General features: G+C 67.2%; 2 protein-coding genes across 4 annotated transcripts; one reads left to right on the forward strand and one right to left on the reverse strand.

Annotated features, from left to right (window-relative positions):
- The first annotated feature begins 152 nt into the window (after positions 1–152).
- RCOR2 (REST corepressor 2) lies at positions 153–8,098 on the forward strand. Of its 2 annotated transcripts, XM_086871102.1 has the most exons (13): positions 153–574; positions 1,886–1,959; positions 2,356–2,412; positions 2,503–2,583; positions 3,124–3,176; positions 3,288–3,449; positions 4,091–4,215; positions 5,596–5,665; positions 6,100–6,291; positions 6,383–6,460; positions 6,593–6,650; positions 7,022–7,221; positions 7,835–8,098. In XM_086871102.1, the coding sequence occupies exons 3-13, from the start codon at positions 2,361–2,363 to the stop codon at positions 8,096–8,098; spliced, it is 1,335 nt and encodes a 444-aa protein (XP_086727228.1). In that variant the 5' UTR covers positions 153–574; positions 1,886–1,959; positions 2,356–2,360. The 2 variants fall into 2 exon arrangements, with proteins under 2 accessions (XP_086727228.1, XP_086727227.1); XM_086871101.1 differs by lacking the exon at positions 153–574 and having other exon boundaries at positions 1,443–1,959.
- Positions 8,099–9,972: 1,874 nt separating this feature from the next.
- Positions 9,973–24,826, reverse strand: MARK2 (microtubule affinity regulating kinase 2). Of its 2 annotated transcripts, XM_086870947.1 has the most exons (18): positions 24,583–24,826; positions 19,841–20,014; positions 18,627–18,680; positions 18,471–18,519; positions 18,293–18,358; positions 18,081–18,151; positions 17,888–17,944; positions 17,187–17,423; positions 16,115–16,234; positions 15,711–15,810; positions 15,522–15,634; positions 14,270–14,396; positions 13,501–13,712; positions 12,848–12,945; positions 12,338–12,607; positions 11,595–11,621; positions 11,166–11,210; positions 9,973–10,462 (listed from the first exon to the last, which is right to left on the reverse strand). In XM_086870947.1, the coding sequence occupies exons 1-18, from the start codon at positions 24,637–24,639 to the stop codon at positions 10,108–10,110; spliced, it is 2,232 nt and encodes a 743-aa protein (XP_086727073.1). In that variant the 5' UTR covers positions 24,640–24,826; the 3' UTR covers positions 9,973–10,107. The 2 variants fall into 2 exon arrangements, with proteins under 2 accessions (XP_086727073.1, XP_086727074.1); XM_086870948.1 differs by lacking the exon at positions 11,595–11,621 and having other exon boundaries at positions 24,583–24,825.
- Positions 24,827–25,586: the final 760 nt, after the last annotated feature.

Here is a 25,586-nt window from a genome sequence, read left to right on the forward strand (position 1 = left end):
GTGGCGCGGGCGGGGCCGGCACGCGTGCGTGGAAAGGGAGCGGGAAGGGCGGGGAACGGGCTCGTGGCCTCGGCGCCGGGCGCGAAGGCGGCTCGGCGCTGATTGGCTGAGAGTGGAGGGGGCGGGAGCGCGCGAGGCCACGCCCAGTGCGCTGAGGGGAGTGGGGCCGCCATTGTGGGAGCGGGGGTCTCAGGGAGCGCGGCGGGGTCCTAAACCGGCCCCACAGAGCCCGGTACCACCCCACAGATCCAGGTACGGCCCCACAGAGCCCGGTACCACCCCACAGATCCAGGTACGGCCCCACAGAGCCCGGTACCACCCCACAGATCCAGGTACGGCCCCACAGAGCCCGGTACCACCCCACAGATCCAGGTACGGCCCCACAGAGCCCGGTACCACCCCAGTACCACCCCACAGATCCAGGTACGGCCCCACAGAGCCCGGTACCACCCCACAGATCCAGGTACGGCCCCACAGAGCCCGGTACCACCCCACAGATCCAGGTACGGCCCCACAGAGCCGGGTACAGTCCTAAACCAGTCCCAGAGAGCCCGGTACCACCCCACAGATCCAGGTATGGCCCCACAGATCTGGGTACGCCCCTAAACGAGTCCCAGAGAGGCTGGTACGGCCCCACAGAGCCCAGCACGGCCCTAAACCAGTACCAGAGAGCCGGGCACGGCCCTATAGATCCATGTACAGCCCCAGAGATCCCAGTACTGCCCCATAGATCCGTATACAGCCCCAGAGATTCCGGAATGGCCCTAAACTGGTCCCACAGAGCCCAGTATGGACTGACGGAGTCCAGTTTGTCACACAGATCTGCCCCACAGCCCTTGGTCCACCCCATAACCCAGCCCCACAGCCCACCCCACAGCCCTGAGCCAGCCCCACACCCTCCCGCAATGGGGTCACCCCACAGAACACAGTGGGGCACCCCCAGGTGGAAGGGGGTGATGGGGGTGTGGGGCAGCCCCACAGTGTGTGACAGAGGGTGGGAATCGCCATGGGCATCGCCCCACATGGGGACAGACCTCAGCCCCAGAGAGGGACAGACCCCAGCCCCACATGGGGACAGACCCCAGCCCCACACATGGTCAGACCCCAGCCCCACATGGGGACAGACCCCAGCCCCACACAGGGTCAGACCTCAGCCCCAGAGAGGGACAGACCCCAGCCCCACATGGGGACAGACCCCAGCCCCACACAGGGTCAGACCCCAGCCCCACACAGGGACAGACCCCAGCCCCACACAGATATAGACCCCAGCCCCAGAGAGGGTCAGACCCCAGCCCCATAACACCCCCCTGACCCCCCAGCTCCCCAGCAGGTCCAGCCCCCGCCCGCAGCAGCCCCTGACCCGCAGCCCCTTTGTTCCCCCGGCCCCCCCCGCGAGGCTTCCAGCCCCACAGCCGCTCCCCGCTCGCCCCCCGGGCCCCCCCGAGCCCCCCGAGGCGGCGCGGAGGGGTACGGGGGGCGGGGGGGCCGTGCTGAGGCCGGGGGAGCTGGAACTACTTTGGCACCGGGAGGCGGCGGCAGCGGCCGGCGGCGCTTTGTGCGGGCTCGGCGGGCTCGGGACCCCCGGCACGGCACCCCCGGCCGGGACCCCTCCCCTAAAGCCGCTCTGCTTCGCCCCCTCCCCAGCCGGGGGTGCTCCTCCTTTCGGGGGAGGGACCCTCCCGTCCGCCCCGCGTCCTCCCCCCTCCCCAAATTCCCACGCCCCCTCCCCAAACCCCCCGCGCTCGGGTTAAAGTTTGGCGGGGGGCGCCGGGGCCGAGCCCCTCCCCCGCGGGGACCCCCGGGGGGCTCGGGGGGCTTCCCCGCGCCGCCCCCCCCGGGCGATGCCGTCGGTGATGGAGAAGCCCTCGGGGATCCTGTCCCGCAGCCGGGCCAAGGCGGGGGGCGGCGCGGGGCCCCCCCACTCCGAGGACGAGGCCAGCGAGGACGAGCACGCCCACGGTGAGTGACCCCCTCCCCAAAAATAACCCCCCCCTCCTCACCTGCGTGCCCCCCACCCCCGGGACCCCCCCCCAAAACCACGCCGTGTCGGGGACACCGCGCTCGCCCCACGTGTTTATTTTGGGTGGGGGGGGAAACAGCGCTCGCGTCACCCCCCCACCTCCCCCCCCTCCGTGGGGTTTGGGTGGGTGGGGGGGACACACGGGGACACGGGGGGGGAACAAAGCCCCGTCCCCATTGTCCCCGGCCGCCCGCGTGTGCGCGGCCACAGCTTTGTTCGCCGGCGGGGAGGGGGCTCGGCCGCGGGCCCCCCCCTCTGGCAGCCCCGGGGGGGGCGGTGCGGACCCCCCGCCCCCCCGGTAAGCCCCGGCCCCCTGTGCCCCTCCCTGCCCGCAGACAGCATGATCCGGGTGGGGGCCGACTACCAGGCGGTGATTCCCGACTGCAAACCAGGTACGGGGCTTTGGGGAGGGGGCGCGGGGCTCCAGGGGGGTGGTCCCCCCCCCCCCAAACCCCGTGTGACCCCCCCCGTGCCCCCCCCAGAGAGCCCCGCTCGCTACAGCAACAAGGAGCTGAAGGGGATGCTGGTGTGGGCCCCCAACCACTGCGTGTCCGACGCCAAACGTGAGCCCCCTCCGTGGGAGTGGGGGGCTCGGACCCCCCGGGACCCCCCTCGACCTGCCCGTGACACCCCCCCACCCCCTGCATGCCCCCACAACCGCCCCTCTCATCCCCCAAAACTCCTCCTTTCTCCCCCCAACCCCTCTTTGCCCTCTCCTTGACCCCTTCCAACCCTCCCAACTCCCCTTTTTACCCCCTTAACTCCTCCTTTACCCCCAAAACCTCTCCATACACCCCCAAAGCCTCTCCAAATCCCCCCAAAACCTCTCAAAATCCCCCCAAAACCTCTCCATATCCCCCCAAAACCTCTCAAAATCCCCCCAAAACCTCTCCAAATCCCCCCAAACCCCTGTCAGTCCTCCAAAACCCCTCCAAACCCCATCCAAAACTCCTCCAAACCTACCCAAAACCTCTCTCGCTCCCCCAAAACCCCTCCAAACCCCCCAAAACTCCCCCAAGCCCCCCCAAAACCCCTCCATAAACCCCCCAAACCCCTTCAAGCCCCCACAAACCCCTCTCACCCCCCAATCCCCTCTCCCCCAGTGGACAGGTACATCGCCATGGCCAAGGACAAGCACGGCTACAACATCGAGCAGGTGCCGCGTCCCCCTCCCCACAAACCCCCCTGGGCCGCCCCCAAAACCCCTCCTGAGCCCCCCGGGGCGCCCCCAAAAGCCCCCCTGACCCCCCCCGCGCCCCCTGCCCAGGCTCTGGGGATGCTGCTGTGGCACAAACACGACGTGGAGAAGTCCTTGGCCGACCTGGCCAACTTCACTCCCTTCCCCGACGAGTGGACGGTGGAGGACAAGGTGCTGTTCGAGCAGGCCTTCAGCTTCCACGGCAAGAGCTTCGCCCGCATCCAGCAGATGGTGAGACCCCTCCCCAAAATCTGACCCCCAAACCCCCAGGGAGGGCAGCACGGAGCGGCCCCCCCCGCCCCAGAGCGGTTGGATCGGTCCCGGTTTGAGACTTTTTGGGGTTTTTTTGGGGCTTTTTGGGTTTTTTTTGGGCTTTTTGGGTTTTTTTTGGGGTTTTTTGAAGGTGCTGTCGCTCCTGTGGGACCCCCAGGGTGTCACCCAGGGAGTTTTGGGGGGTCTGGGGGGGTCACAGGACCCTCGTGGGGATGAGGAGGTGCCACCCCCTTACTCCCCCCTCGATAGGAGATGGTACATCCCACCTCTGTTGTGTCCCCCCCCCACCCACCAGGTGGTGCCTTCCCCCCATTTCTGGGGGTTCCCCCTGATTTTGGGGGTCCCAACCCCCCCATTTTTCAGGTTTCCGTTGCCATTTCCTCCTTTCCTATTTCCAGGGGTTTCTGCTGCTCCGTTTTTAGGGGTTTTCCCCTTTTTTTGTGGGTTTGCCTCTCCCCATCTCAGGGGTCTTCCTGCGCCTTTTCCCCCCCATTTTTAGGGGTGACCTCTCCTTTCCCTCACCTCTCACCCCATCCTTGAGACTAAATCACCCCAAAACTCCCCCTTTTATCCCCCCAAACCCCCTCTGTGCCCCCCAGCTCCCGGACAAGCTCATTCCCAGCCTGGTTAAATATTATTATTCCTGGAAGAAAACCCGGTCCCGCACCAGCGTCATGGACCGCCAGGCGCGGCGCCTGCTGGGCCGCCGGGACCGCGACGACAGGTACGGCGCCCCAAATCCCACCTGGACCCCCCAAAAACCCACCCTGAACCTCCCAAAAACCCACCCTGCGCCCCCAAATCCCACCTGGACCCCCCAAAAACCCACCCTGCACCCCCAAATCCCACCTGGACCCCCCAAAAACCCACCCTGCACCTCCAAATCCCACCTGGACCCCCCAAAAACCCACCCTGAACCTCCCAAATCCCACCTGGACCCCAAGAAACCTCCCCAAATCCCACCTGGACCCCCCAAAAACCCACCCTGCACCTCCAAATCCCACCTGGACCCCCCAAAAACCCACCCTGCACCCCCAAATCCCACCTGGACCCCCCAAAAACCCACCCTGGACCTCCCAAATCCCACCTGGACCCCCCAAAAACCCACCCTGCACCCTCAAATCCCACCTGGACCCCCCAAAAACCCACCCTGCACCCCCAGATCCCACCTGGACCCCCCAGAAACCTCCCCAAATCCCACCTGGACCCCCCAAAAACCCACCCTGGACCTCCCAAATCCCACCTGGACCCCCCAAAAACCCACCCTGGACCCCCAAATCCCACCTGGACCCCTCAAAAACCCACCCTGTGCCCCCAAATCCCACCTGGACCCCCCAAAAACCTACCCTGCACCCCCAAATCCCACCTGGACCCCCCAAAAACCCACCCTGCACCCCCAAATCCCACCTGGACCCCCCAAAAACCCACCCTGCACCCCCAAATCCCACCTGGACCCCCCAAAAACCCACCCTGGACCTCCCAAATCCCACCTGGACCCCCCAAAAACCCACCCTGCGCCCCCAAATCCCACCTGGACCCCCCAGAAACCCACCCTGCACCCCCAAATCCCACCTGGACCCCCCAGAAACCCACCCTGCACCCCCAAATCCCACCTGGACCCCCCAAAAACCCACCCTGGACCTCCCAAATCCCACCTGGACCCCCCAAAAACCCACCCTGTGCCCCCAAATCCCACCTGGACCCCCCAAAAACCCACCCTGGACCTCCCAAATCCCACCTGGACTCCAAGAAACCTCCCCAAATCCCACCCTGAACCCCAAAAACCTCCCCAAACCACCCAAATTCCACTCTGAACCCCCAAAAACCTCCCCAAATCCCATCTGGACCCCAAAAACCCACCCTGGACCCCCAAAAACCTCCCCAAACCACCCAAATCCCACTCTGGACCCCCAGATCCCACCCTGAGCCCCCAAAACCCCCAAAAACCTCCCCAAACCACCTAAATCCCACCCTGGACCCCCAAATCCCACCCTGAACCCCCAAAACCTCCCCAGATCCCACCCTGAACCCCCCAAATCCCCCAAAATCCCACCCTGCACCCCCCAAACCCCCCCAAGCCCCCGGCTCACCTCTGGCCCCGCAGCAACGACGAGACCGACGAGCAGCGACCCAACCCCGACGGGGACGTGGAGCCCCCAGACCCCAAAAAAGAGGTTTGGGGGGCACGGGGGGGTTTGGGGGGGGTTGTCAAGGGTGGGGTGAGCGGGAAAAGGAGGAAAATGGGGGGAAACCCCCAAATTATGGGGCCAGACCCCCAAAAAATGGGGGAGAATCCCTAAAAATGAGGAGAGAGGAGCTTGGGGGGGTGGGGACTCTAAAGACGGTCTGGGAACCCCAAAATTCGGGGGGATCTTTTGGGGGGACCCCTGAAAACAACGAGGGGGAGCTGGGGGGGGGTTGGGACACCCCAAAAATTGGGGGAAACCCCCAGAAATGGGGCAGGGGGGGGAGCAGGGCTGGGGCGGGACATACCAAGTCTGGGGTGGTCAGGGGGGGGGTCAGGGGGGGGGTTTCCCCAGCCGTAACCAAGGGAACCAATTAAACCAATTAACGGGCGGAGCCGATTAACGAGCCGGGCTAATCGCAGCCGTGCTGCCCCAAGGCGGGGCCGCGCAAGGAGCCCCAGTACCGGCACCACCCCCCGGCGCGGCAGCGGCGCCGTCCCCCCCGCGGGATGCGCCTGAGCCGCGAGGACGTGGCCGAGGTGACGGCCAACCCCGACCTGGGCGCGCGGGCCCTGCGCCAGCTCGACTGCCAGCTGGTGGCCCTCAAACGGCAGGTGAGCCCCGGGACACCCCCCCGGGGCACCCCCAAACCCGCGGGGACCCCCCCAGGGGTGAGCCCTCGCTGCCCCCTCCCCGCTCCCGCAGGTGCAGCGCATCAAGCAGATCAACAGCGGCCTCCGGCAGGCGCTGGACGGGGGCCTGGAGGGGCTGCGGCCGCCCGAGGTGGGTCCTGGTGTGCCCCACGGTGTCCCCACGCTGTCCCCACAGTGTCCCCACGCTGTCCCCAGAGTGTCCCCGCGGCAGCCCCAGCCGTGTCCCCTCCGTCCCCCAAAATCTCCTCCCGTCACCCCCCAGGGCAGCAGCAAGTTCAGCTCGCGCTGGACCACGGACGAGCAGCTGCTGGTGGTGCAGGGTGAGTGTCCCCGCCTGGTTAGCCTGGTTAGCCTGGTTAGCCTGGTTAGCCTCGTTAGCCTGGCTAGCCTGGTTAGCCTGGTTAGCCTGGTTAGCCTGGTTAGCCTGGCTAGCCTGGTTAGCTTCGTTAGCCTGGTTAGCCTGGTTAGCCTGGTTAGCCTGGTTAGCCTGGTTAGCCTCAATAGCCTGGTTAGCCTGGTTAGCCTGGTTAGCCTGGTTAGCCTGGTTAACCTCGTTAGCCTGGTTAGCCTGGTTAGCCTCGTTAGCCTGGTTAGCCTGGTTAGCCTCGTTAGCCTGGTTAGCCTGGTTAGCCTGGTTAGCCTGGTTAACGCGAGCATCCCTCACGGCCTGTCCCTCCCGCCGTGCCCCCAGCCCTGCGCCGTTACGGCCGCGATTTCCCGGCCGTGGCGGCCGTGCTGGGCAACAAAACGGCGGCGCAGGTTCGGAGCTTCGTGCTGGGCCCGCGGCGCCGCCTGGGGCTGGAGCGGCTCCTGCAGCAGCGCCAGGGCCCGGGGGAGCCCCCGCCGGCCCCGCCCGGGGAGCGCCCCCAGCCCGAGGAGGAGGAGGAGGAGGTGAGGAGGGGCGGGGGCGGGGGCTGGGGGCGGCTCCCAGCTGGGAACTGGTGCCGGTGCCGGTCCCGGTGCCAGCCCCGATCCTGGACTGGTCCCGGTTCCACATCAGGGCCTGTCCCACACCCTGCACGCACAGTGACCCCATCCCAATTAATCGATCGATCAATCAATCACACCCCAATCAATCATTGCCCCACACACACCACAGCCCTGCCCCACCCCCCTGCCTCCCACCCCCTCCTCAGACCCAGGCCCTGTCCTGGACTCACCCACACCCCAACACTGCCCAGCCCCGCCCACCGCAGCCCCACCCAATCCCTGCCCCACCCACTGCAGCCCCACCCAATTCCAGCCCCACCCAATCCCAGCCCTGCCCACCGCAGCCCCACCCAATCCCTGCCCCACCCACTGCAGCCCCACCCAATCCCAGCCCTGCCCACCGCAGCCCCACCCAATCCCTGCCCCACCCACTGAAGCCCCACCCAATTCCATCCCCACCCAATCCTCGCCCCACCCACTGCAGCCCCACCCTGACCCCACCCAATCCCTGCCCCACCCTAACCCCGCCCAATCCCTGCCCCACCCAATCCCAGCCCCACCTTTCTCTCCACAGGTGCAGATCACGGGCGTGTCCCGCCCAGCCCCGCCCCTGCTGCCCTCCTCGGCCCCGCCCCCTGGTGCGTCACCGCCCCCCTCGCGCCCACCGGCCCCGCCCCCTCTGCTGCGCCCGGCCCCGCCCCTGGCCCCGCCCCCTGCACTCCCGCGGCCGCCGCCCCCCCTCCAGCCCGGCCGGGCCCCGCCCCCGCTGCTCCGCCCCGGCCCCGCCCCTGCCGCAAGGCCACGCCCCCCGGCTGCTGGCCACGCCCCTCCCCGCTGAGCGCCCCCGGTCCCGGGGGTCCCGGGGGGTCCCCGTTTGCAATAAAGGTATTTTACTACACTGGGAGCACTGGTGTGTACTGGGAGCTCTGGGGTGTGCTGGGTTACACTGGGAGCACTGGGTTACACTGGGAGCACTGGGTTACACTGGGAGCTGTGGTTTGTACTGGGAGCTCTGGGGTGTGCTGGGTTACACTGGGTTGTACTGGGAGCTCTGGTTTGTACTGGGAGCTCTGGTTTGTACTGGGAGCTCTGCGGTGTACTGGGTTACACTGGGTTACACTGGGAGCTCTGGTTTGTACTGGGAGCACTGGTTTGTACTGGGAGCACTGGGTTACACTGGGAGCACTGGGTTACACTGGGAGCTCTGGTTTGTACTGGGTTACACTGGGTTACACTGGGAGCTCTGGTGTGTACTGGGAGCACTGGGGTGTGCTGGGTTACACTGGGTTGTACTGGGAGCTCTGTTTTTTACTGGGAGCACTGGGGTTACACTGGGAGCTTTGGTTTGTACTGGGAGCTCTGTTTTTTACTGGGAGCTCTGGTTTTTACTGGGAGCTCTGGGATTCCCCCTCGAGCACCACTCGGAGGCCGCGGATCTTTCTGGAAAGTTTTTAATTAGAACCTGGAAAATCCACCGCGGAGGGGGCGTGGCCTGGGATTGGCCCCTCCCCCGGAGTGTCCCCGCCCCCAGGGGCGGTGCCTGGGGCGGGGCTACAGCAGGACAAAAAAAGGGGGGGGGGGAGGGGACGCCCCACCCCCACCCCGGAGCCACCCCCGGCAGCAGCAGCGCCCCCGCCCCTCCCCCCCCCGGGGCCTTCCTGAGTGCGGGGGGAGGGGACACCCCTGTCCCCAAGGGGGGAGGGGCAGGGACGCGCCCCACCCCCCCTAAGGCCACCGAGGGGCCCTGGGGGAGCCCCGGACTGGCCCCGTGTCCCCCCGGTAAGGCTCGGGGACACCGGGGTGTCCCCACGCGGCCCTGGGCCCCCCCCAGCTGTTCCTGAGCCACCCACAGTGTCCCCAAGGGCCACCCACGGTGTCCCCACGTCCTCCCGAGGCCCAGGACCCCCCCATGGGGGCCACTCCTGTCCCCAGAGGCCCCTGGGCCCCCCGGCTGTGTCCCCGTCCTCACACGGGCCGTGCTCCCCCTCCCCGACGGTGCCCCCAGGTCCCTGGGCCACCCTGGATGTCCCCAGCAGGTCCCAGGGTCCCCCTGAAACCCCGGCCCTTGTCCCCAAAGGCCCATCCGGGATGTCCCCACATCCTCACGAGGCCCTGGACACCACGGGACAAACCCGGGGGGTCCCGGCAGGGCGACCCCAGAGGTCCCAGCCCCACCCATGGGGACACACCTGGACCCACAGGAGGTCCCAGCCCCACCCATGGGGACACACCTGGACCCACAGGAGGTCCCAGCCCCACCATGGGGACACACCTGGACCCACAGGAGGTCCCAGCCCCACCATGGGGACACACCTGGACCCACAGGAGGTCCCAGCCCCACCATGGGGACACACCTGGACCCTCGGAGCTCCCGCCAGGTGAGCCCCAGGTGAGGTCCCGGCTCCATCCCCGTGGGCCGGGTTCAGCCGTGAGTTCTCCCAGGTCCATCCTGGACATCCCAGGTCCATCCAGGAGCTCCAGGGCCCACCCCGGGAGGTTCCCTGGGGCCGCCAGGTCCATCCAGGAGCTCCTGGATCCATCCAGGACATCCCCACAAAGGCCTGGAGCGTGCCCGAGGTCCATCCAGGAGCCCCCGAGGTCCATCCCGGCGCTCCCGTGGCCGTCCCCGCCGTGTCCGTGGCTCGCGGCCGGAGCTCGGCGGCCACCTCAGAGGCACTCCCGGGTCGCCGTGTCCGCGGCCGGCGGCCGGAGCTCGGCGGCCGCCTCGGGGCCGCTCCCGGCTGGCCGTGTCCGTGTCCCCGGAGCCGCTCCCGGGCGACCCCTCCGGCCCCGTCCTCGTCCCGCGGCCGCCGGGCGGCGCCGGAGCCGGCGGCGGGCGGCCGCGGCTCAGAGCTTGAGCTCGTTGGCCACCTTGGAGGCGATGTTCTTGAAGGCCATGGAGGTGCCGGCGATGCGCTTGAAGCGGACGCCGTTGAGCGAGAGCCGGGGCAGTTTGCACACCTCCATCTCCCACTGCACGAAGGAGTCGTGGCCGGGCGCGCCGTGGGCGCAGAGCAGCACGAAGCGCTCCTGGGGCTCGCAGCGGCAGCTGTTGGCGTCCAGCACCTTGCGGATCTCGCGCAGCATCTCCCCGGGCTCCAGGGAGCTCGTGGTCTTCATGCTCCAGGTGAAGCGCAGCGAGCGCGGCTTGGCGTCGCGGCCGCCGGCGTCGCGAGGGTCCTTCTCGGGGCCCACGGCGGGTCTGGGGGAACGGGGTGGGAGGGGGTCAGGGGGGCTCTGGGGGGTTCTGGGGGTCCCTGGGGGTCCTGGGGGTCCTGGGGGTCCTTCTCGGGGCCCACGGCGGGTCTGGGGGGAACGGGTGGGACAGGGTCAGGGGGGTCCTGGGGGTCCCTGGGGGTCCGTCTCGGGGCCCACGGCGGGTCTGGGGGGAACGGGTGGGACAGGGTCAGGGGGGCTCTGGGGGGTCCTGGGGGTCCTGGGGGTCCCTGGGGGTCCTGGGGGTCCTTCTCGGGGCCCACGGCGGGTCTGGGGGGAACGGGTGGGGCAGGGGTAGGGGGGTTCTGGGGGGTCCTGGGGGTCCTGGGGGTCCTTCTCAGGGGTCTGGGGGGGAAACGGGGTGGGAGGGGATTAGGGGGGGTCCCTCTCGGGGGTCTGGGGCGGCACCATGGGGTCACCAGGGGGGTTGGTGGCCCCGGGAGAGGTGGGGCCACCGTGGGAAAGCTGTGCTGGGTCACAGGGACGGCACCTGGGCCCTGGGGACAAAGGGGTGGCCCTGGAGGTGTGGGGAGCCCAGGGGTGTCCCCAGGGTGTCCCCAGGGGTGTCCCCAGGGTGTCCCCAGGGTGTCCCCATATCCCCAGGGTGTCCCGAGGGTGTCCCCAGGCTGTTCCCAGGGTGTCCCCATGTCTCCAGGCTGTCCCCAGGTGTCCCCAGTGTCCCCACTCACCTGAGGGTCTCCACCCTCTCCTTGCTCTCGGGCTCGTGGGGGTTCCTCGGGAGACAAAAGGGGCCGAGATCAGTCGGGGGGGGCTGGGGGGGGGGTCACAGCCCCTCCCCCACCCCCCAGGGGACCCAGGGGGCACAGACAGCACCGGGGGGGGCGGGGGGGACACACGGACACACGGGGGGGACACACGGACACGGGGGGACACACGGACACACCAGGGGGACACACGGACACACCGGGGGACACACGTGGGGGGGACGAGGACAGACGGACGAGCAGGGCCGGGGGGGCCATGCGGGGCCGTGCAGCACTGGGGAGGGGCCGGGGGGGGATTGGGGGGTCCCTGGGGGGGTTTTGGGGGGCCCTGGGGGGGTTTGGGGGCCCTGGGGGTGCCATGCGGGGGGGACCCAGCGTCCGGCGCGGCCCTACCTTCTGGCAAACCTGAAAGACAGATTTCTACAAAGACAAACAGAAGAGAAGGGGGCGTTGGGGGGGGAGGGGCCGGGACAGAGCCACCCCTCCCCCCCCCCCGTGACCCCCCCCAAAACCCCCCAGAGACCCCTGAGAGGGGGAGGGGAGGGGGGCAGTGGGGTCCCCCAGCCCCCCACCCCAGCTCTGTGGGGACAGAGGGACAGGAGGGGACAGGAGGGGACACGGGGGGTCCCCAGTGGGACACAGGGAGTCCCCAGTGGGACATGGGGGGGACACGGGGGGTCCCCAGGAGGATTAGTGGGGGCACAGGAAGGGAGGTGGGGGTCCCTGAGGGGACAGTGCAGGGGACAGGAGGGGACACAGAGGGAGGAGAGGAAGAAAAGCCCTGAGAACACCACGGGGACACCCTGAGGGGACAGAGAAACACAGAGCGGGGACAAGGGGACACCGAGGAGGGGTCAGAGGGGACAGAGAATCCCTGGAGCACCGAGGGGACACCGAGGGGACACTCAGGGGACATTGAGGGGACACTCAGGGGACACCAAGGGGACATTGAGGGGACACTGAGGGGACACCGAGGGGACAGCCCAGGACACACAGAGGGGAGCACACCGAGAGGACACAGCGAGGGGACACCGGGGGACAGTGAGAGCCCAGCACACAGCGGGGGGACACATCCAGGAGCGGGGGGCGCAGGGGTGGCCCCGGGGCGGGGCGGGCGTGCCGCGTGTGCCGCTCACCTGCGCACGAACTTGGAGGTGAACTTGCTGAAGAGGCTGGCGGAGGGGCCGCGCCGGCCCTGGCTGGCGCCCGAGGGGGAGGCGGGCGGGGGCAGCCCGGGGGGCAGCGCGTAGGGCAGGGGGTCCCGGGGGTCCCGGGGGGCGCGGAGCTGCCCGGCGTGGAAGGTGCTGCGGCTCGAGACCCCCCGAGGGAAGCTCGGCCGCTCCCCCGGGCCCTGGCTCACGTTGTGGGCCGAGGGGGACGCTGCCGGCACCCGGGGGGGGGCCCCGCTGTGGGGGGACACGGGGGTCAGGGGGGGACACGGGGGTGGGGGACACCCCTGAGCCCCCCCCCACGGCAAGCGGGGACACCCCCAGACCCCCAAAAAGGGGACACTGCTGCCCCCAGGGACACCAGAGACCCCCGGGGAGCCCCTGTGGGAGCTGAACGTGGGAATGGGGGCCCGGGGGGGGTCACCCACCCCTCAGCCCCCCGGGAACCCCCCGGGGGGGTTTTGGGGAGGGTCCCACCTGTCCTTGCCGTTCTGCAGGGAGCTCTGGCCCAGGCTGGCGCGGTCCAGCAGCGGCGAGTTCCGGCTGCGCGTGGTGCCGGTGGAGAGGACGCTGTTCTGTGGGGGGACACGGGAAGGGGGCGCTGGGGGGGGGCAGCTGTCCCCAAACCCCCCCAGACCGCGGCCACTGGGACCTGGGGACCCTCCAGTGGGGACAACAACAGCCCCTCAGCGACCCCAGCCCCACCCTGGGGGACCCGGCTTTGAGTATCCCCCCCACTGCCCCCCGCCCTGAATGACAGAGCCCAAACCTGGGGGGCTCCGGGTGTTTGGGACCCCTCTCAGGACCCCTCCCCAAACCCGGGGGGCTCCAGGTGTTTGGGACCCCCCAATCCCAGCCCAAGACCCCTCCCCAAACCCAGGGGGCTCCGGGTGTTTGGGAGCCCCCCAGGACCCCTCCCCAAACCCAGGGGGGCTCTGGGTGTTTGGGACCCCCCAATCCCAGCCCAAGACCCCTCCCCAAACCCAGGGGGCTCCAGGTGTTTGGGAGCCCCCCAGGACCCCTCCCCAAACCCAGGGGGCTCCAGGTGTTTGGGACCCCCCAATCCCAGCCCAGGACCCCTCCCCAAACCCAGGGGCTCCGGCCCCCCCCGGTGTCCCCCCTGCACTGACCGTGGAGGGGGAGGGGGTTCCCTTGGAGCGCTCCAGGCCGGGCAGGGGGCTGGGGGGCACCTTGGCGGTGCTGCCGGCCCGGCGCCCCCCGCCCTCTTCCTCCCCTGCTCCTCCTCCTCCTCCTCCTCCTCCCCCCGCTCCTCGCTTGTTCTCCGCGTTGGCCGCCTGCGTTTTCTTGGAGTACGAGGCCGAGGTGGGGATGGAGAGCCCGGCTGGGGGTGGGAGGGGGGCTCAGGGATGGGGGTCCTCAAACCGGGACCCCTCCCTTCCTCCTCACCCCGTCCTTACCCGGGGATCCCACCCCGCTGCCCCCCAAACCCTCCCCGGGGGGGTCTGGGGCCCCCAATTCCCACCCCACGGGGACTTGGGGGTCTGGGCACCCCCATTCCCACCCCACGGGGACCCCCACTCCCCGAGGGGCCCCAGCTCCCCCTTCCTGGCCCCACAAAGCCCCCCCAGCATCCCGGACACCCCACTGCTGAGGGCTCCCCGCTCCCACAGACCCCCCCAATTGGGTCTGGGGGCTCACCCTGGTCGCTGACCCCCCCAATTGGGTCTGGGGGCTCACCCTGGTCGCTGACCCCCCCAATTGGGTCTGGGGGCTCACCCTGGTCGCTGACACCCCCCCAATTGGGTCTGGGGGCTCACCCTGGTCGCTGACACCCCCCCAATTGGGTCTGGGGGCTCACCCTGGTCGCTGACCCCCCCAATTGGGTCTGGGGGCTCACCCTGGTCGCTGACACCCCCCCAATTGGGTCTGGGGGCTCACCCTGGTCGCTGACGCGCCGTTTGGGGTTGGCCGAGACGCTGCGCTGGACCTTGTGGGCGGGGGAGGGGCCCGAGCTGTTGGCCACCTCCGGGGCCACCCGCGGCTTCAGGGACAGGTTCTCCTCCAGCTGGGGACACGGGGACATGTGGGGACATGTGGGGACAGGGACAGGGCATGGCAGGGAGGATGGTGTCCCCTCAGTGTCCCCTCAGTGTCCCCTCAGTGTCCCCACGTCCCTGCTCGTGTCCCTCCTTGTCCCCACGGCCCCTCAGTCCATCCGTGTTCCTCGTGTCCCCGTGTCACCTCAGTGTCCCCGTGTCCCCTCACCGTCACATGTCAGCGATGCCACACCGTCAGTGTCCCCTTGTCACCGTGTCCCCTCACCCTGACACCGTGTCACCCTGACACTGTGTCACCCTGACACTGTGTCACCCTGACACCCTGACACCGTGTCACCCCTGTCACCCTGACACCGTGTCACCCTGACACCGTCTCACCCCTGTCACCCTGACACCCTGACACCGTGTCACCCTGACACCGTGTCACCCTATCACCATGTCACCCTGGTACCACGTCCCCTCCTCGTCCCCTTGTTCTCACTGTCCCCTCAACCCCTCCCCTCCTCATGGTCCCTGTCCCCACAGTGTCCCTGCTGTCCCCCCATGTCCCTGCTGTCCCCCGGTGTCCCCCACCTCGGAGCTCTTGTGGTCCAGCAGCAGGTACATGGCCATCACCCCAATGTCCCCCCATGTCCCCAATGTCCCCTGGTGTCCCCCGGTGTCCCCCCACTGTCCCCCATGTCCCCCGATGTCCCCGATGTCCCCGGTGTCCCCCGGTGTCCCCACACCTCGGAGCTCTTGTGGTCCAGCAGCAGGTACGTGGCCATCACCCCAATGTCCCCCCATGTCCCCAGTGTCCCCCCATGTCCCCCACTGTCCCCCATGTCCCCCGGTGTCCCCCGGTGTCCCCACACCTCGGAGCTCTTGTGGTCCAGCAGCAGGTACGTGGCCATCACCCCAATGTCCCCCCATGTCCCCCATGTCCCCAGTGTCCCCCCGTGTCCCCCGGTGTCCCCCCGATGTCCCCGATGTCCCCGGTGTCCCCACACCTCGGAGCTCTTGTGGTCCAGCAGCAGGTACGTGGCCATCACCCCAATGTCCCCCCATGTCCCCCATGTCCCCAGTGTCCCCCCGTGTCCCCCGGTGTCCCCCCGATGTCCCCGATGTCCCCGATGTCCCCGGTGTCCCCACACCTCGGAGCTCTTGTGGTCCAGCAGCAGGTATGTGGCCATCACCTCGTTGTACTTCTGCCCCACCAGCGACTCCTGGATCTCCTCCCGCGTGTAGCCCATGGACACCATCAGCTCTGGGGGGGACAGGGCCCTCAGCCGGGGGGGACAGGGGGGTCCCCGTGTCCCCAGAGGTCACCCCGGGGGTCCCACCTGTCCTGCGGGGGTCCTTGTAGTCAGGCACGGGCTCCATGTAGGGCTTGAGCTCGTCGTCCTCGTGGCCCACGTTCATCCAGCGGTCCTTCATGATTTGCTGGGGGCACAAGGGGGGCTCAGGGGGGTCGGGGTCACCTCTGGGGACACTTTGGGGGCGGGAAAAGATCCTGGGGGTGACGGGGAGGGAACCCAGAAGCTCTTGGGGTGCTCTGGAGGTTCCCAGAGCCACGCCGGGGGGTCCCAGGGTGAGGTTGGGGTGTCCCCAGAACTCCTGGGGTGGCACTTGGGGGTGTCCAGGCCCACGCTGGGGGTCCCTGGACAAAGTTGGGGGTCCCAGGACAAAGTTGGGGGTCCCAGGACGATGTTGGGGGTCCCAGGACCATGTTGGGGTGTCCCCTCACCTCCAGGGTGCCCCTCTTGGTGGGGTTGAGGATGAGGAACTTCTTGAGGAGGTTCTCACAATCCGTGGACATGTAAAAGGGGATCCGGTACTTCCCCCGCAGCACCCGCTCCCGCAGCTCCTGCAGCCCCAAAAACAGACATGGGCACCCCGAAACCTCCTGAGAGACCTCCAAACCACCTGTGAGACCCCAAAACCTCCTGAGAGACCCCCAAAACCTCCTGAGAGACCCCCAAAACCTCCTGAGAGACCCCCAGATCCACCTGAGAGACCCCCAGATCACCTGTGGGCACCCCAAAACCTCCTGAGAGACCTCCAAACCACCTGTGAGACCCCAAAACCACCCGAGTGACCCCAAAACCTCCTGAGAGACCCCCAAACCACCTGTGAGACCCCAAAACCACCTGTGAGACCCCAAAGCCACCTGAGTGACCCCCAAACCACCCGTGGCCACCCCCAAAACCACCTGAGTGACCCCCAAAACCTCCTGAGTGACCCCCAAACCACCTGTGAGACCCCAAAACCACCTGTGAGACTCCAAAACCACCTGAGTGACCCCCAAAACCACCTGAGTGACCCCAAAACCACCTGAGTGACCCCAAAACCTCCTGAGTGACCCCCAAAACCACCCATGGCCACCCCCAAACCACCCGTGGCCACCCCCAAACCACCTGTGAGACCCCCAAACCACCTGTGAGACCCCAAAACCACCTGTGAGACCCCAAAGCCACCTGAGTGACCCCCAAAACCACCCGAGTGACCCCAAAACCACCTGAGTGACCCCCAAAACCACCCATGGCCACCCCCAAACCACCCATGGCCACCCCCAAACCACCTGTGAGACCCCAAAACCACCTGTGAGACCCCCAAACCACCTGAGTGACCCCCAAAACCACCCGAGTGACCCCCAAACCACCCGTGGCCACCCCAAAACCACCTGAGTGACCCCAAAACCACCCGAGTGACCCCCAAAACCACCTGAGTGACCCCAAAACCACCCGAGTGACCCCCAAACCACCCGTGGCCGCCCCCAAACGGCGCGAGGCGCCCCCAGCCCGTGCCCGTGCGCGCACCTTGAGGTTCTGCCCGTCGAAGGGCAGCGAGCCGCTGACCAGCGTGTACAGGATGACCCCCAGGCTCCACACGTCCACCTCGGGCCCGTCGTACTTCTTGCCCTGGAAGAGCTCGGGGGCGGCGTAGGGGGGCGACCCGCAGAACGTGTCCAGCTTGTTCCCGAAGGTGAACTCGTTGCTGAAGCCAAAATCGGCGATTTTGATGTTCATGTCGGCGTCCAGCAGCAGGTTCTCGGCCTGGCCACGGGAGGGAGAGCGCCCCGGGGGGGTTACCGGGGGTCTGGGGGGGGTTTGGGGGTGCTGGAACCTCTCTGGGGGTCCCAGGGGTGGCCAGGTGCTGTCCTGGAGGGTTCTGGGACCTACCCGGGAGGCTCAGGGATGTCGGGAGTTCTGTTCTGGGGGTCCCAGGGGGGGCTGGGGGCAATTTTGGGGGTCCCAGGGGGGTCTGGATGTTGTTCTGAGGGTCCCAGAAAGGTCTGGGTGTAATTCTGGGGGTCCCAGGGGTGTCTGGGTTTAATTTTGGGGGCCCCAGAGGTGCCTGGATGCTGCTCTGGGGGTTCTGGGGGGGTCTGGGTGCAATTCTGGGGGTCCCAGGGGTGCCTGGGTTTAATTTTGAGGGTCCCAGCAGTGTCTGGGTTTAATTTTGAGGGTCCCAGCAGTGTCTGGGTTTAATTTTGGGGGTCCCAGGGGGGGCTCCTCACCTTCAGGTCTCTGTGCACAATGAACTTCTGGTGGCAGTACTGCACGGCCGACACTATCTGCAGGACAGGGGGGTGTCAGGGGGGGCCCAGCCCAGCTGGGGGGCACAGGGACACCCCCAGCCCCCTTGGGGACCTGCTGGGGGGGGTCCCCAACCCCTTCAGGGGGGGTCAAACAGCAGCAGCCCCCCCAGACCTGTCGGAACTTCGCCCGGGCCTCCTTCTCCTTCATGCGCCCGTGGGCCACCAGGTAATCGAACACCTCACCTGGGGGGCAGGGGGGGGTGAGAGGCAGCCCAAGGTCACCCCCCCAACCCCTGGGACCCCCCAAAAACCCCCCCAAACCCCTGGGACCCCCCCAAAAACCCCCCCCAAACCCCTGGGACCCCCCAAAAACGCCCCACTCACCCCCACTGGCGTATTCCATGACGAGGTAAAGCGTCTTCTCCGTCTCGATCACCTCGAAGAGCTTCACTGCAAGGGGGGGGACGGGGGTTGGGGGACACCCCTGGGACCCCCCCGAGGGTGGGGGACACCCCCAGGGAGGGGTGGGGGAGCGGCTGAGGGGGATTTGGGGGGGTCTCACCTATGTTGGGGTGGTTCAAGACCTTCATTATTCGCACTTCCCGGAAGAGCTGGGAGGGACAGGGGGACGGGGGGATTTTGGGGGGTGTCAGAGACAACAATCTGCCATTTGTCACCCCAAAATCAGCTGTCACCCCCCCCCAGGGACACCCCTCACCTTCTGCAGGCTGGAGGAGTTGAGCTGCGTCTTGTCAATGATTTTCACGGCCACCTGCGAGGGGCACAGCGCGGTCAGAGGGTCCCCAGGGCTGTCCCCAAGCTTGGGTGGCACTTGCAGGGTGAGGAGCAGGGGGACAGGACTGTCCCCACGCCGTGGTGGCACTCCCAGAGTGAGAGGTGACAGGAGCAGCCCCAGGGCTGTCCCCACAGCGTGGTGGCACTCGTGGGATGAGGACGGAGAGCTTGGGACCATCCCTGTGCCACGGTGGCACTCCCAGGACACGGATCAGGACCCAGGAGTGTCCCCACGCCGTGGTGGCACCCACGGGGTGGGGACCAGCAGCCCATCCCTGTGGTGGCACCCACAGGACAAGGAGCAGGACCTAGAAGCGTCCCCACAGCACGGTGACAGTCACAGCTGAGGACAGGAAACTCCCTCCTGTGCCAGGTGGCACTCCCAGGGCAGGGACCAGAAGCCAGAGCTGTCCCCACAGCCCGGTGGCACCCACAGGACAAGGGCCGACCCCACACCACGGTGCCACCCGTGGGACGAGGACAAGGGGCCCAAACCTGCGGTGACAATCACAGGACCTGGGCCAGGAGCCCAGTCCTGTCCCCACGCTGTGGTGGCACTTCCAGGGCATGCACCAGCACCCAAAACTGTCCCCACGCTGTGGTGGCACCCACGGGACAAACACCAACAGCCAGAACTGTCCCCACGCTGTGGTGGCACTTCCAGGACAAGCACCAGCACCCAGAACTGTCCCCATGCTGTGGTGGCACTCACTGCTGGGGACAGGAAGCTCATCCCAGGGCAAGGGCCAGCTCGCAAAGCTGTCCCCACACCACGGTGGCACTCACGGAACAAAGACTGTCCCCACGCTGTGGTGGCACTTCCAGGACAAACACCAACACCCAGAACTGTCCCCATGGCACCCACAGGACAAGCACCACGAACCTGTCCCCACACCGTGGTGGCACTCACGGAATAAGGACTGTCCCCACGCTGTGGTGGCACTTCCAGGACAAACACCAACACCCAGAACTGTCCCCACGCTGTGGTGGCACCCACAGGACAAACACCACGAACCTGTCCCCACACCGTGGTGGCACTCCCAGCCTGTCCCCGTGCCACCCACAGACCCGTCCCGTCCCCGCGGTGTCCCCACGTCCCCCCACGCGCTGTCCCCGCGCCGGGACGGTGCCGCTCACCTCCTTGCCGGTCAGGACGTGCCGGGCCAGCTTGACCTTGGCGAAGTTGCCCTTGCCGATGGTTTTGAGGAGCCGGTAGTTGCCGATGTGGGGCTGCTCCTCGGCGGCCGTGCCGGCGTTCCGGCCCCGCAGCATGCTGGCCTTGCCGCCGCCCTTGCCCTCCACGGCGCCCGGCTGCGGGGACAGCGGGGACAGCGGGGCTGAGCTCGGGCCGGCCGCGTCCCCCCCCCGGGGGATGCCGGGGGGATCCGCGGGCTCCTGGAGGAGCCGGGAGCAAAGTCCGGAGCGGCGGAGCCGCGCCCGGCCCGGCGCCGCCCCCGATACCTGACGCAAGCGCCGCGGTTTCGGGCTGGGCCGCCAGGGTGGGAAGGGGCCGGGGGTGTCACCCCCGTCCCCGGGAGGGGACACGGCCACCCCGCTCCCCTCCCTAAAGCGGAGCCTCCAAACATCCAGGTTTTACCCCGAACGCAACCACCCCGACGGAGTTTCCACACCCCGGCCAAAAGCGGGGGGGCCGCCCCACAACGGCATCGCCACAAAGCCCCCTCTTCTCGCACCCCAAAAGCCGCCGTGGGGTCCCCCCCGAAGGTCACCGGGGCTTTGGGGACACTTTGGGGACACCGTGGGGGTGTTCCCTTTCGGGGAGCGAGGCCGGCGCGGTGTCCCCCCCCCGCCGGGGCTGTCACCGCTCGGGTGACACCGGAGATAACGGGAGCGCGTGAGCGGGCGGGGAAGCCGAGCCCAGCCCCCGCTCCCAGGTGGGATCTGGGGGCCCCCCCAAAACCCCCGCCGGGTTTATTTTTGTGGGGGCGCATCTTGGGGTGTCCCCCTCCCCCTCCGTGGGAAGGAAACCGCTGGCGGAAGCCATGGGGGAGGTGCCGGCGATGGCGCAACCGAACCCCGAGATTTGGGGGCAGAACGCGGTGTTTTGGGGCCTGGGGGGGGGGGGAACCGGAGTTTCCCCCTCCCCCAAAACCCAGCGCGGTGCTGTGGGAAAAGTGAAGGAAAACGGGAGTTTCTGCCAAAAAACTGCCGTGGCAACGGGGCGGGAGCGTGCGGAGCCATCTGGCCGCGCTGCCGGGATTCGCTCGGGCCCTGAGGCGGCACCGACGGCGGAGCCCCCGAACCCCCCCCGGGCGGGACCGGGGCAGCCCCGGTACCGGAACCCTCCCGGGCCTGCGGTGGCGGCAGGCGGGCGGCGCTCCGGGCGTTTCCCGGCTCCTCTTAGTGCCCGAGTGGCCAAAAACACGGCAAAACCGGCAAAGGAGGCACGGCCCGCACCGGGGGAAATGTCCCCGGCACCGCGGGGGGATCACCGGCACCGGGCACGGCAAGGGCGCGGTGGCGCTCGGTAACCAAAGCCCGGCGAGGCCGCGGAGCCCCTGCCGTGCCTCAGTTTCCCCATCCCGCCCGCCATGAGGGGACTCACCCTGGGCACCCCGAAGCGCCGGGAGCGGCGGGAGCGGGGTGGTGCCGGCGGGAGCCCCGCGGGACGCCGGGAGGGAGCGAGCGGGGACCGGCTCGACCGGTTGGGGCTGAGGCCGCAGCGGGACAGCGCGGGGTGGGGCCCGGGGAACACCTGGAGCGCCCGGGCGGGGAAAACGGGGCGGAAAAGGGGGGGAAAAATGGGGCGGAAAAGGGGAAAATGGGCAGCGGGAGAGTCCCGAGCGGAGCCGAAAGGTTGGGAATGACCATTGGGATCCCATTGGGAATGGCCATTGGAAATGACCATTGGGATCCCATTGGGAATGACCATTGGGAATGACCATTGGGAATGGCCATTGGGAATGACCATTGGGAATGACCATTGGGATCCCACTGGGAATGACCATTGGGAATGGCCATTGGGATCCCATTGGGAATGACCATTGGGAATGGCCATTGGGATCCCATTGGGAATGACCATTGGGAATGGCCATTGGGATCCCATTGGGAATGACCATTGGGAATGACCATTTGGATCCCACGGGGAATGACCATTGGGATCCCACTGGGAATGACCATTGGGAATGACCATTGGGATCCCATTGGGAATGGCCATTGGGAATAACCATTGGGATCCCATTGGGAATGACCATTGGGAATGACCATTGGGATCCCATTGGGAATGAACATTGGGAATGACCAGTGGGATCCCACTGGGAATGGCCATTGGGAATGACCAGTGGGATCCCATTGGGAATGACCAGTGGGATCCCATTGGGAATGACCATTGGGAATGGCCATTGGGATCCCATTGGGAATGACCATTAGGAATGACCATTGGGATCCCACTGGGATGGTGCGCGGTGATGTCACTGGATGAGCTGTGATGTCACCAGGCACGGTGTGATGTCACCGGGGCTGCAGTGATGTCACCAGGCGGGAGTGACGATCCCGCAGCCGCCCACGCCACCCAACCGGTGACAAGCGGTGGCGATGGGAGCGGCGCGGGTGACACCAGGGACGCTGTGACCGGGACCCCCGGCACGGCAGCCGGGCTGGCAGAGCTGCTTCGTGCGGCGCCGCTCAAATGTCAGCCAAATTTAGGTATTTTGGAAGATTTTCTTTTTTTTTTTTTAAAAAATCTCCAATCCCACCATATCAGGCTCAATGTGAGGGTGGAATTGGGGGCTGGTGGGGGGGGGGAGGCTGGGAAAGACCCCCCGATTTCGGCTGCTGGGGTTGGGGGAGATGCGCAGCCCCCCCCACACGGTGCTGCCGCCCCCTCCCCAAATCTTCCCAGCCAGGAATAATTTTCCTCTGGCGTTACATAACAGCGGATAAATAAGAGGGAAAAGCACCCAAAACGAGGAGGGGGAGCCCGATGCCACAGCCACGGCCACAGAACAGGTGGCATCGCCTTGTCCTCGGGCTTGGGGACACCGACACAAGGCCACTTGTGCCCCCACAAGCCCTGCTGGGGTCACTCCCCTGCGCTTGGGGGGGCCCCCGGTCACAGAATAGGGGGAAGCCCCCCAAGATATCAGCCAAGATGGAGGTGTCACACGGGTGGGGGGGCTGAGGAGCCCCCCAGGTGCTCCCCAAAAGGGCTGAGCCAGCACTGGGGTCTCCCACCAGCAACAGAAACTGGAAGCAGAGACAAACCCCAAGAGCCCCCCAAATCCACCCCCAAAACGGGGAACCCCCCCCTCCCAGTGCCCCTGAAGGGGTTTGGACCTCAACCCCCTCCCACCCCCAAACACACAAGGGGGTGAGCCCCCACTGCCCACCCTGGGGGGCTGATCCCTGCCTGCAGGGGTCAGAACCGGAGTGATTTGGGGGGTTCACCCCTCAGAGCCCCCCCAAAGCCCTGGGAGGGCGCTGAGCCCGTGGCAGCGCTGCCGCCGCCCCCACAGCTCCCCCGGTTTGGGGGGGCCGCAGCAGGGAAGGGGGTGGGGAAGGGGGTGGGCTGACGCCCCCACACCCCGATCGTGCAGCCACCGAGCTGGGGGGGGTGACAACGACACCCCAAACCTGCCCCCCACAGCAGATCCCAGACCCAGTGTGAGGGTCTGGCACCCCACTACTTGCCTCTCTCCCTTTGGGGTGCAAGGATTGAACCCCCCCTCACCCAAAATTTGGGGTCATGCACATCAACCCCCTGCTGCCCCTCAAGGAACCCCGAAATGGGACCCCAAAATTTGGGGAGGGGCTCATCCCAGCAGAAGCCCAGAGCACTGTCCCTACGGCAAATCCAGCCCTGAAGGGGGGGCCACGGCTCAGGACCCCCCACCCCACAGGAGGGTCTGGGCTGGGGGAGACCCCAGGGTCCTTCATGGGGGTGGAAGAGAGGAGCCGGGGGTCCCCCAGGACCACCTCACTGGGGGAACCCTTAGATCCCCCTTTTCCACCTCACCAAGACCCTCAGAGCCCCCTCTTCCCTCACAAAGCAACCCCAGACCCCCTCAGTCCCTCTTTTCCTTTCATAGAGGGATCCAGATCCCCCCACATCCCTTAATTTCTCCACATAAAATGCCCCAGGACCCCCTTTTTCCACTCCCAAAAACGTCCCTTAGATTCCTTATTTTCCATTTCAGACTCCCTTTTTACCTCAAAAATCAACCCAGGTTTCCCTCAAACACTCTTTTTACCTCACAGAATTGCTCAAATCCTTTTCAGGCCTCGCTTCCCCCTCACAAACAGACCCCAGACCCTTTTTACTCCTGGCGGCCCCGGACCCCCTTTTCCTGTCACAAAACGGGCAAGGGCCGCCTCAGACCCCCCTGCTTCCCCTCACAGAACAACCCCAGATTCTCTCAGCCCCCCTTTCCCTCTCGGATCCCTGTTTTCCCCTCCTCAAAAACCAGCCCAGGTCCCCCCTCAAGACACCCCTTTTACCGCACGAAATTACTCGGGCCCCTCTAAGACCCCTTTTCCCCTCACAAACCGAGCGCAGACTCTCCTTTCCCCTCACATAAACGCCTCAGAGCCATTCAGTCCCCCTTTTTTTTCCATATGGACGGGACCAGAACCCCCACAATCCTCCTTTTTATCGTCTCAGATCCCCCCTTTCCCCTCACAAATCAGTCCACAAACCTCTCAGAGCTCCTTTTTTCCCCTCACGAATCGGCTCACGATCCCCTTAAGCCCCATTTTCCTCCCTCAGATCCCCCTTTTCCCCTCACAAAAATCCCCCAGACTCCCTCAGTTCCCTCTTCCCCTCACAAAATGCCCCTTTTCCCCCACAGCCGCCCCTTTCCCCTCACGCCGGAGCCGGGTCCCCCTTCATCCACACCCGATCCCCGCCGGGCCTCCCTCACCTGTTCCGCGTCCCTCTCGTTGACGGTCGGCAAAGGGCTGCGACCGCTGCTCGACATGGCGGCCCCCCCCCCGCGCCGCCGGCGACTATCGCGATAGGGGGAAGCCGCGGCAGGCGGTGTGCGGGGAGGGGGAAGGGGAGGCGGGGGAGTTCAGGGGGCGGGGGGGGGCCAGGCCAGCGGCATTGGGGGGGCCGGGAGAGGAGCAGGGGGAGCGGGCGGGGTCCGCCCGGCCCGGCCCGGCCGCCGCCGCCGCCGCCTCACGCCGCCGCCGCCTCAGCGCCCCGCGGCTCCCAACATGGCGGCCGCCGCCGGCCCTCGGCCATTTCCGCCGCCGCGCCGGAAACACCCGACACGCCTCCCCGCTCCGCTTCGGCTGTTCCCGGAAAGGTTCGGCTCGAGGCCGTCACACACTTCGAGTGTTTCCGCCTCCACGACGGAGTTACCCGAAGCTTCCTTCGGTACTTTCCGCCGAGCGCCGCGGGAAGAGCCGAGAGCCGCCCGCGCCGCCGAGTGGAGCCGGAAATACCCGAGCGAGACCGAAACACCCGAGGGGATGCGGAACTACCCGAACACCTCTCGGTAGCTTTCGGGCGCTTCCGCCCGTGACGGAAACACCCGAGCGAAGCCGAATCCCCCTCCCCAACCCTGATGGAGACCCCAGGATGGGGCGGGGGGCGGCCCGGACCACAGCACCCTCCCCGAATTTGGGGGTCGGCCCGGACCACAGGACCCTCCCTGAATTTGGGGCGCTCTCCCGGACACCTGGGCCCTCCCGAATTTGGGGATCTCTCCTGCACTCCTGGGCGGGCCCAGATTTTGTGGGGCTGTGCTGGACCCCTGGGTTCTCCCCGATTTTGGGGGGAAGGGTCCCTGTCTGCACTGGGAGGGGGCACCGGGACGGGGCGGGTCCAGCCACAGAAGGGCGTGGCCTCACCCCCACCACGCCCCCTCTGGACCAAAAGGGCGGGGCCGGGCCGGGATGGGGGAGGGGTGGGGTTCCATGG

Source organism: Cyanistes caeruleus, chromosome 34 (genome assembly GCF_971803275.1).
Source record: "Cyanistes caeruleus chromosome 34, bCyaCae1.hap1.1, whole genome shotgun sequence".
Classification (NCBI taxonomy): domain Eukaryota; kingdom Metazoa; phylum Chordata; class Aves; order Passeriformes; family Paridae; genus Cyanistes; species Cyanistes caeruleus.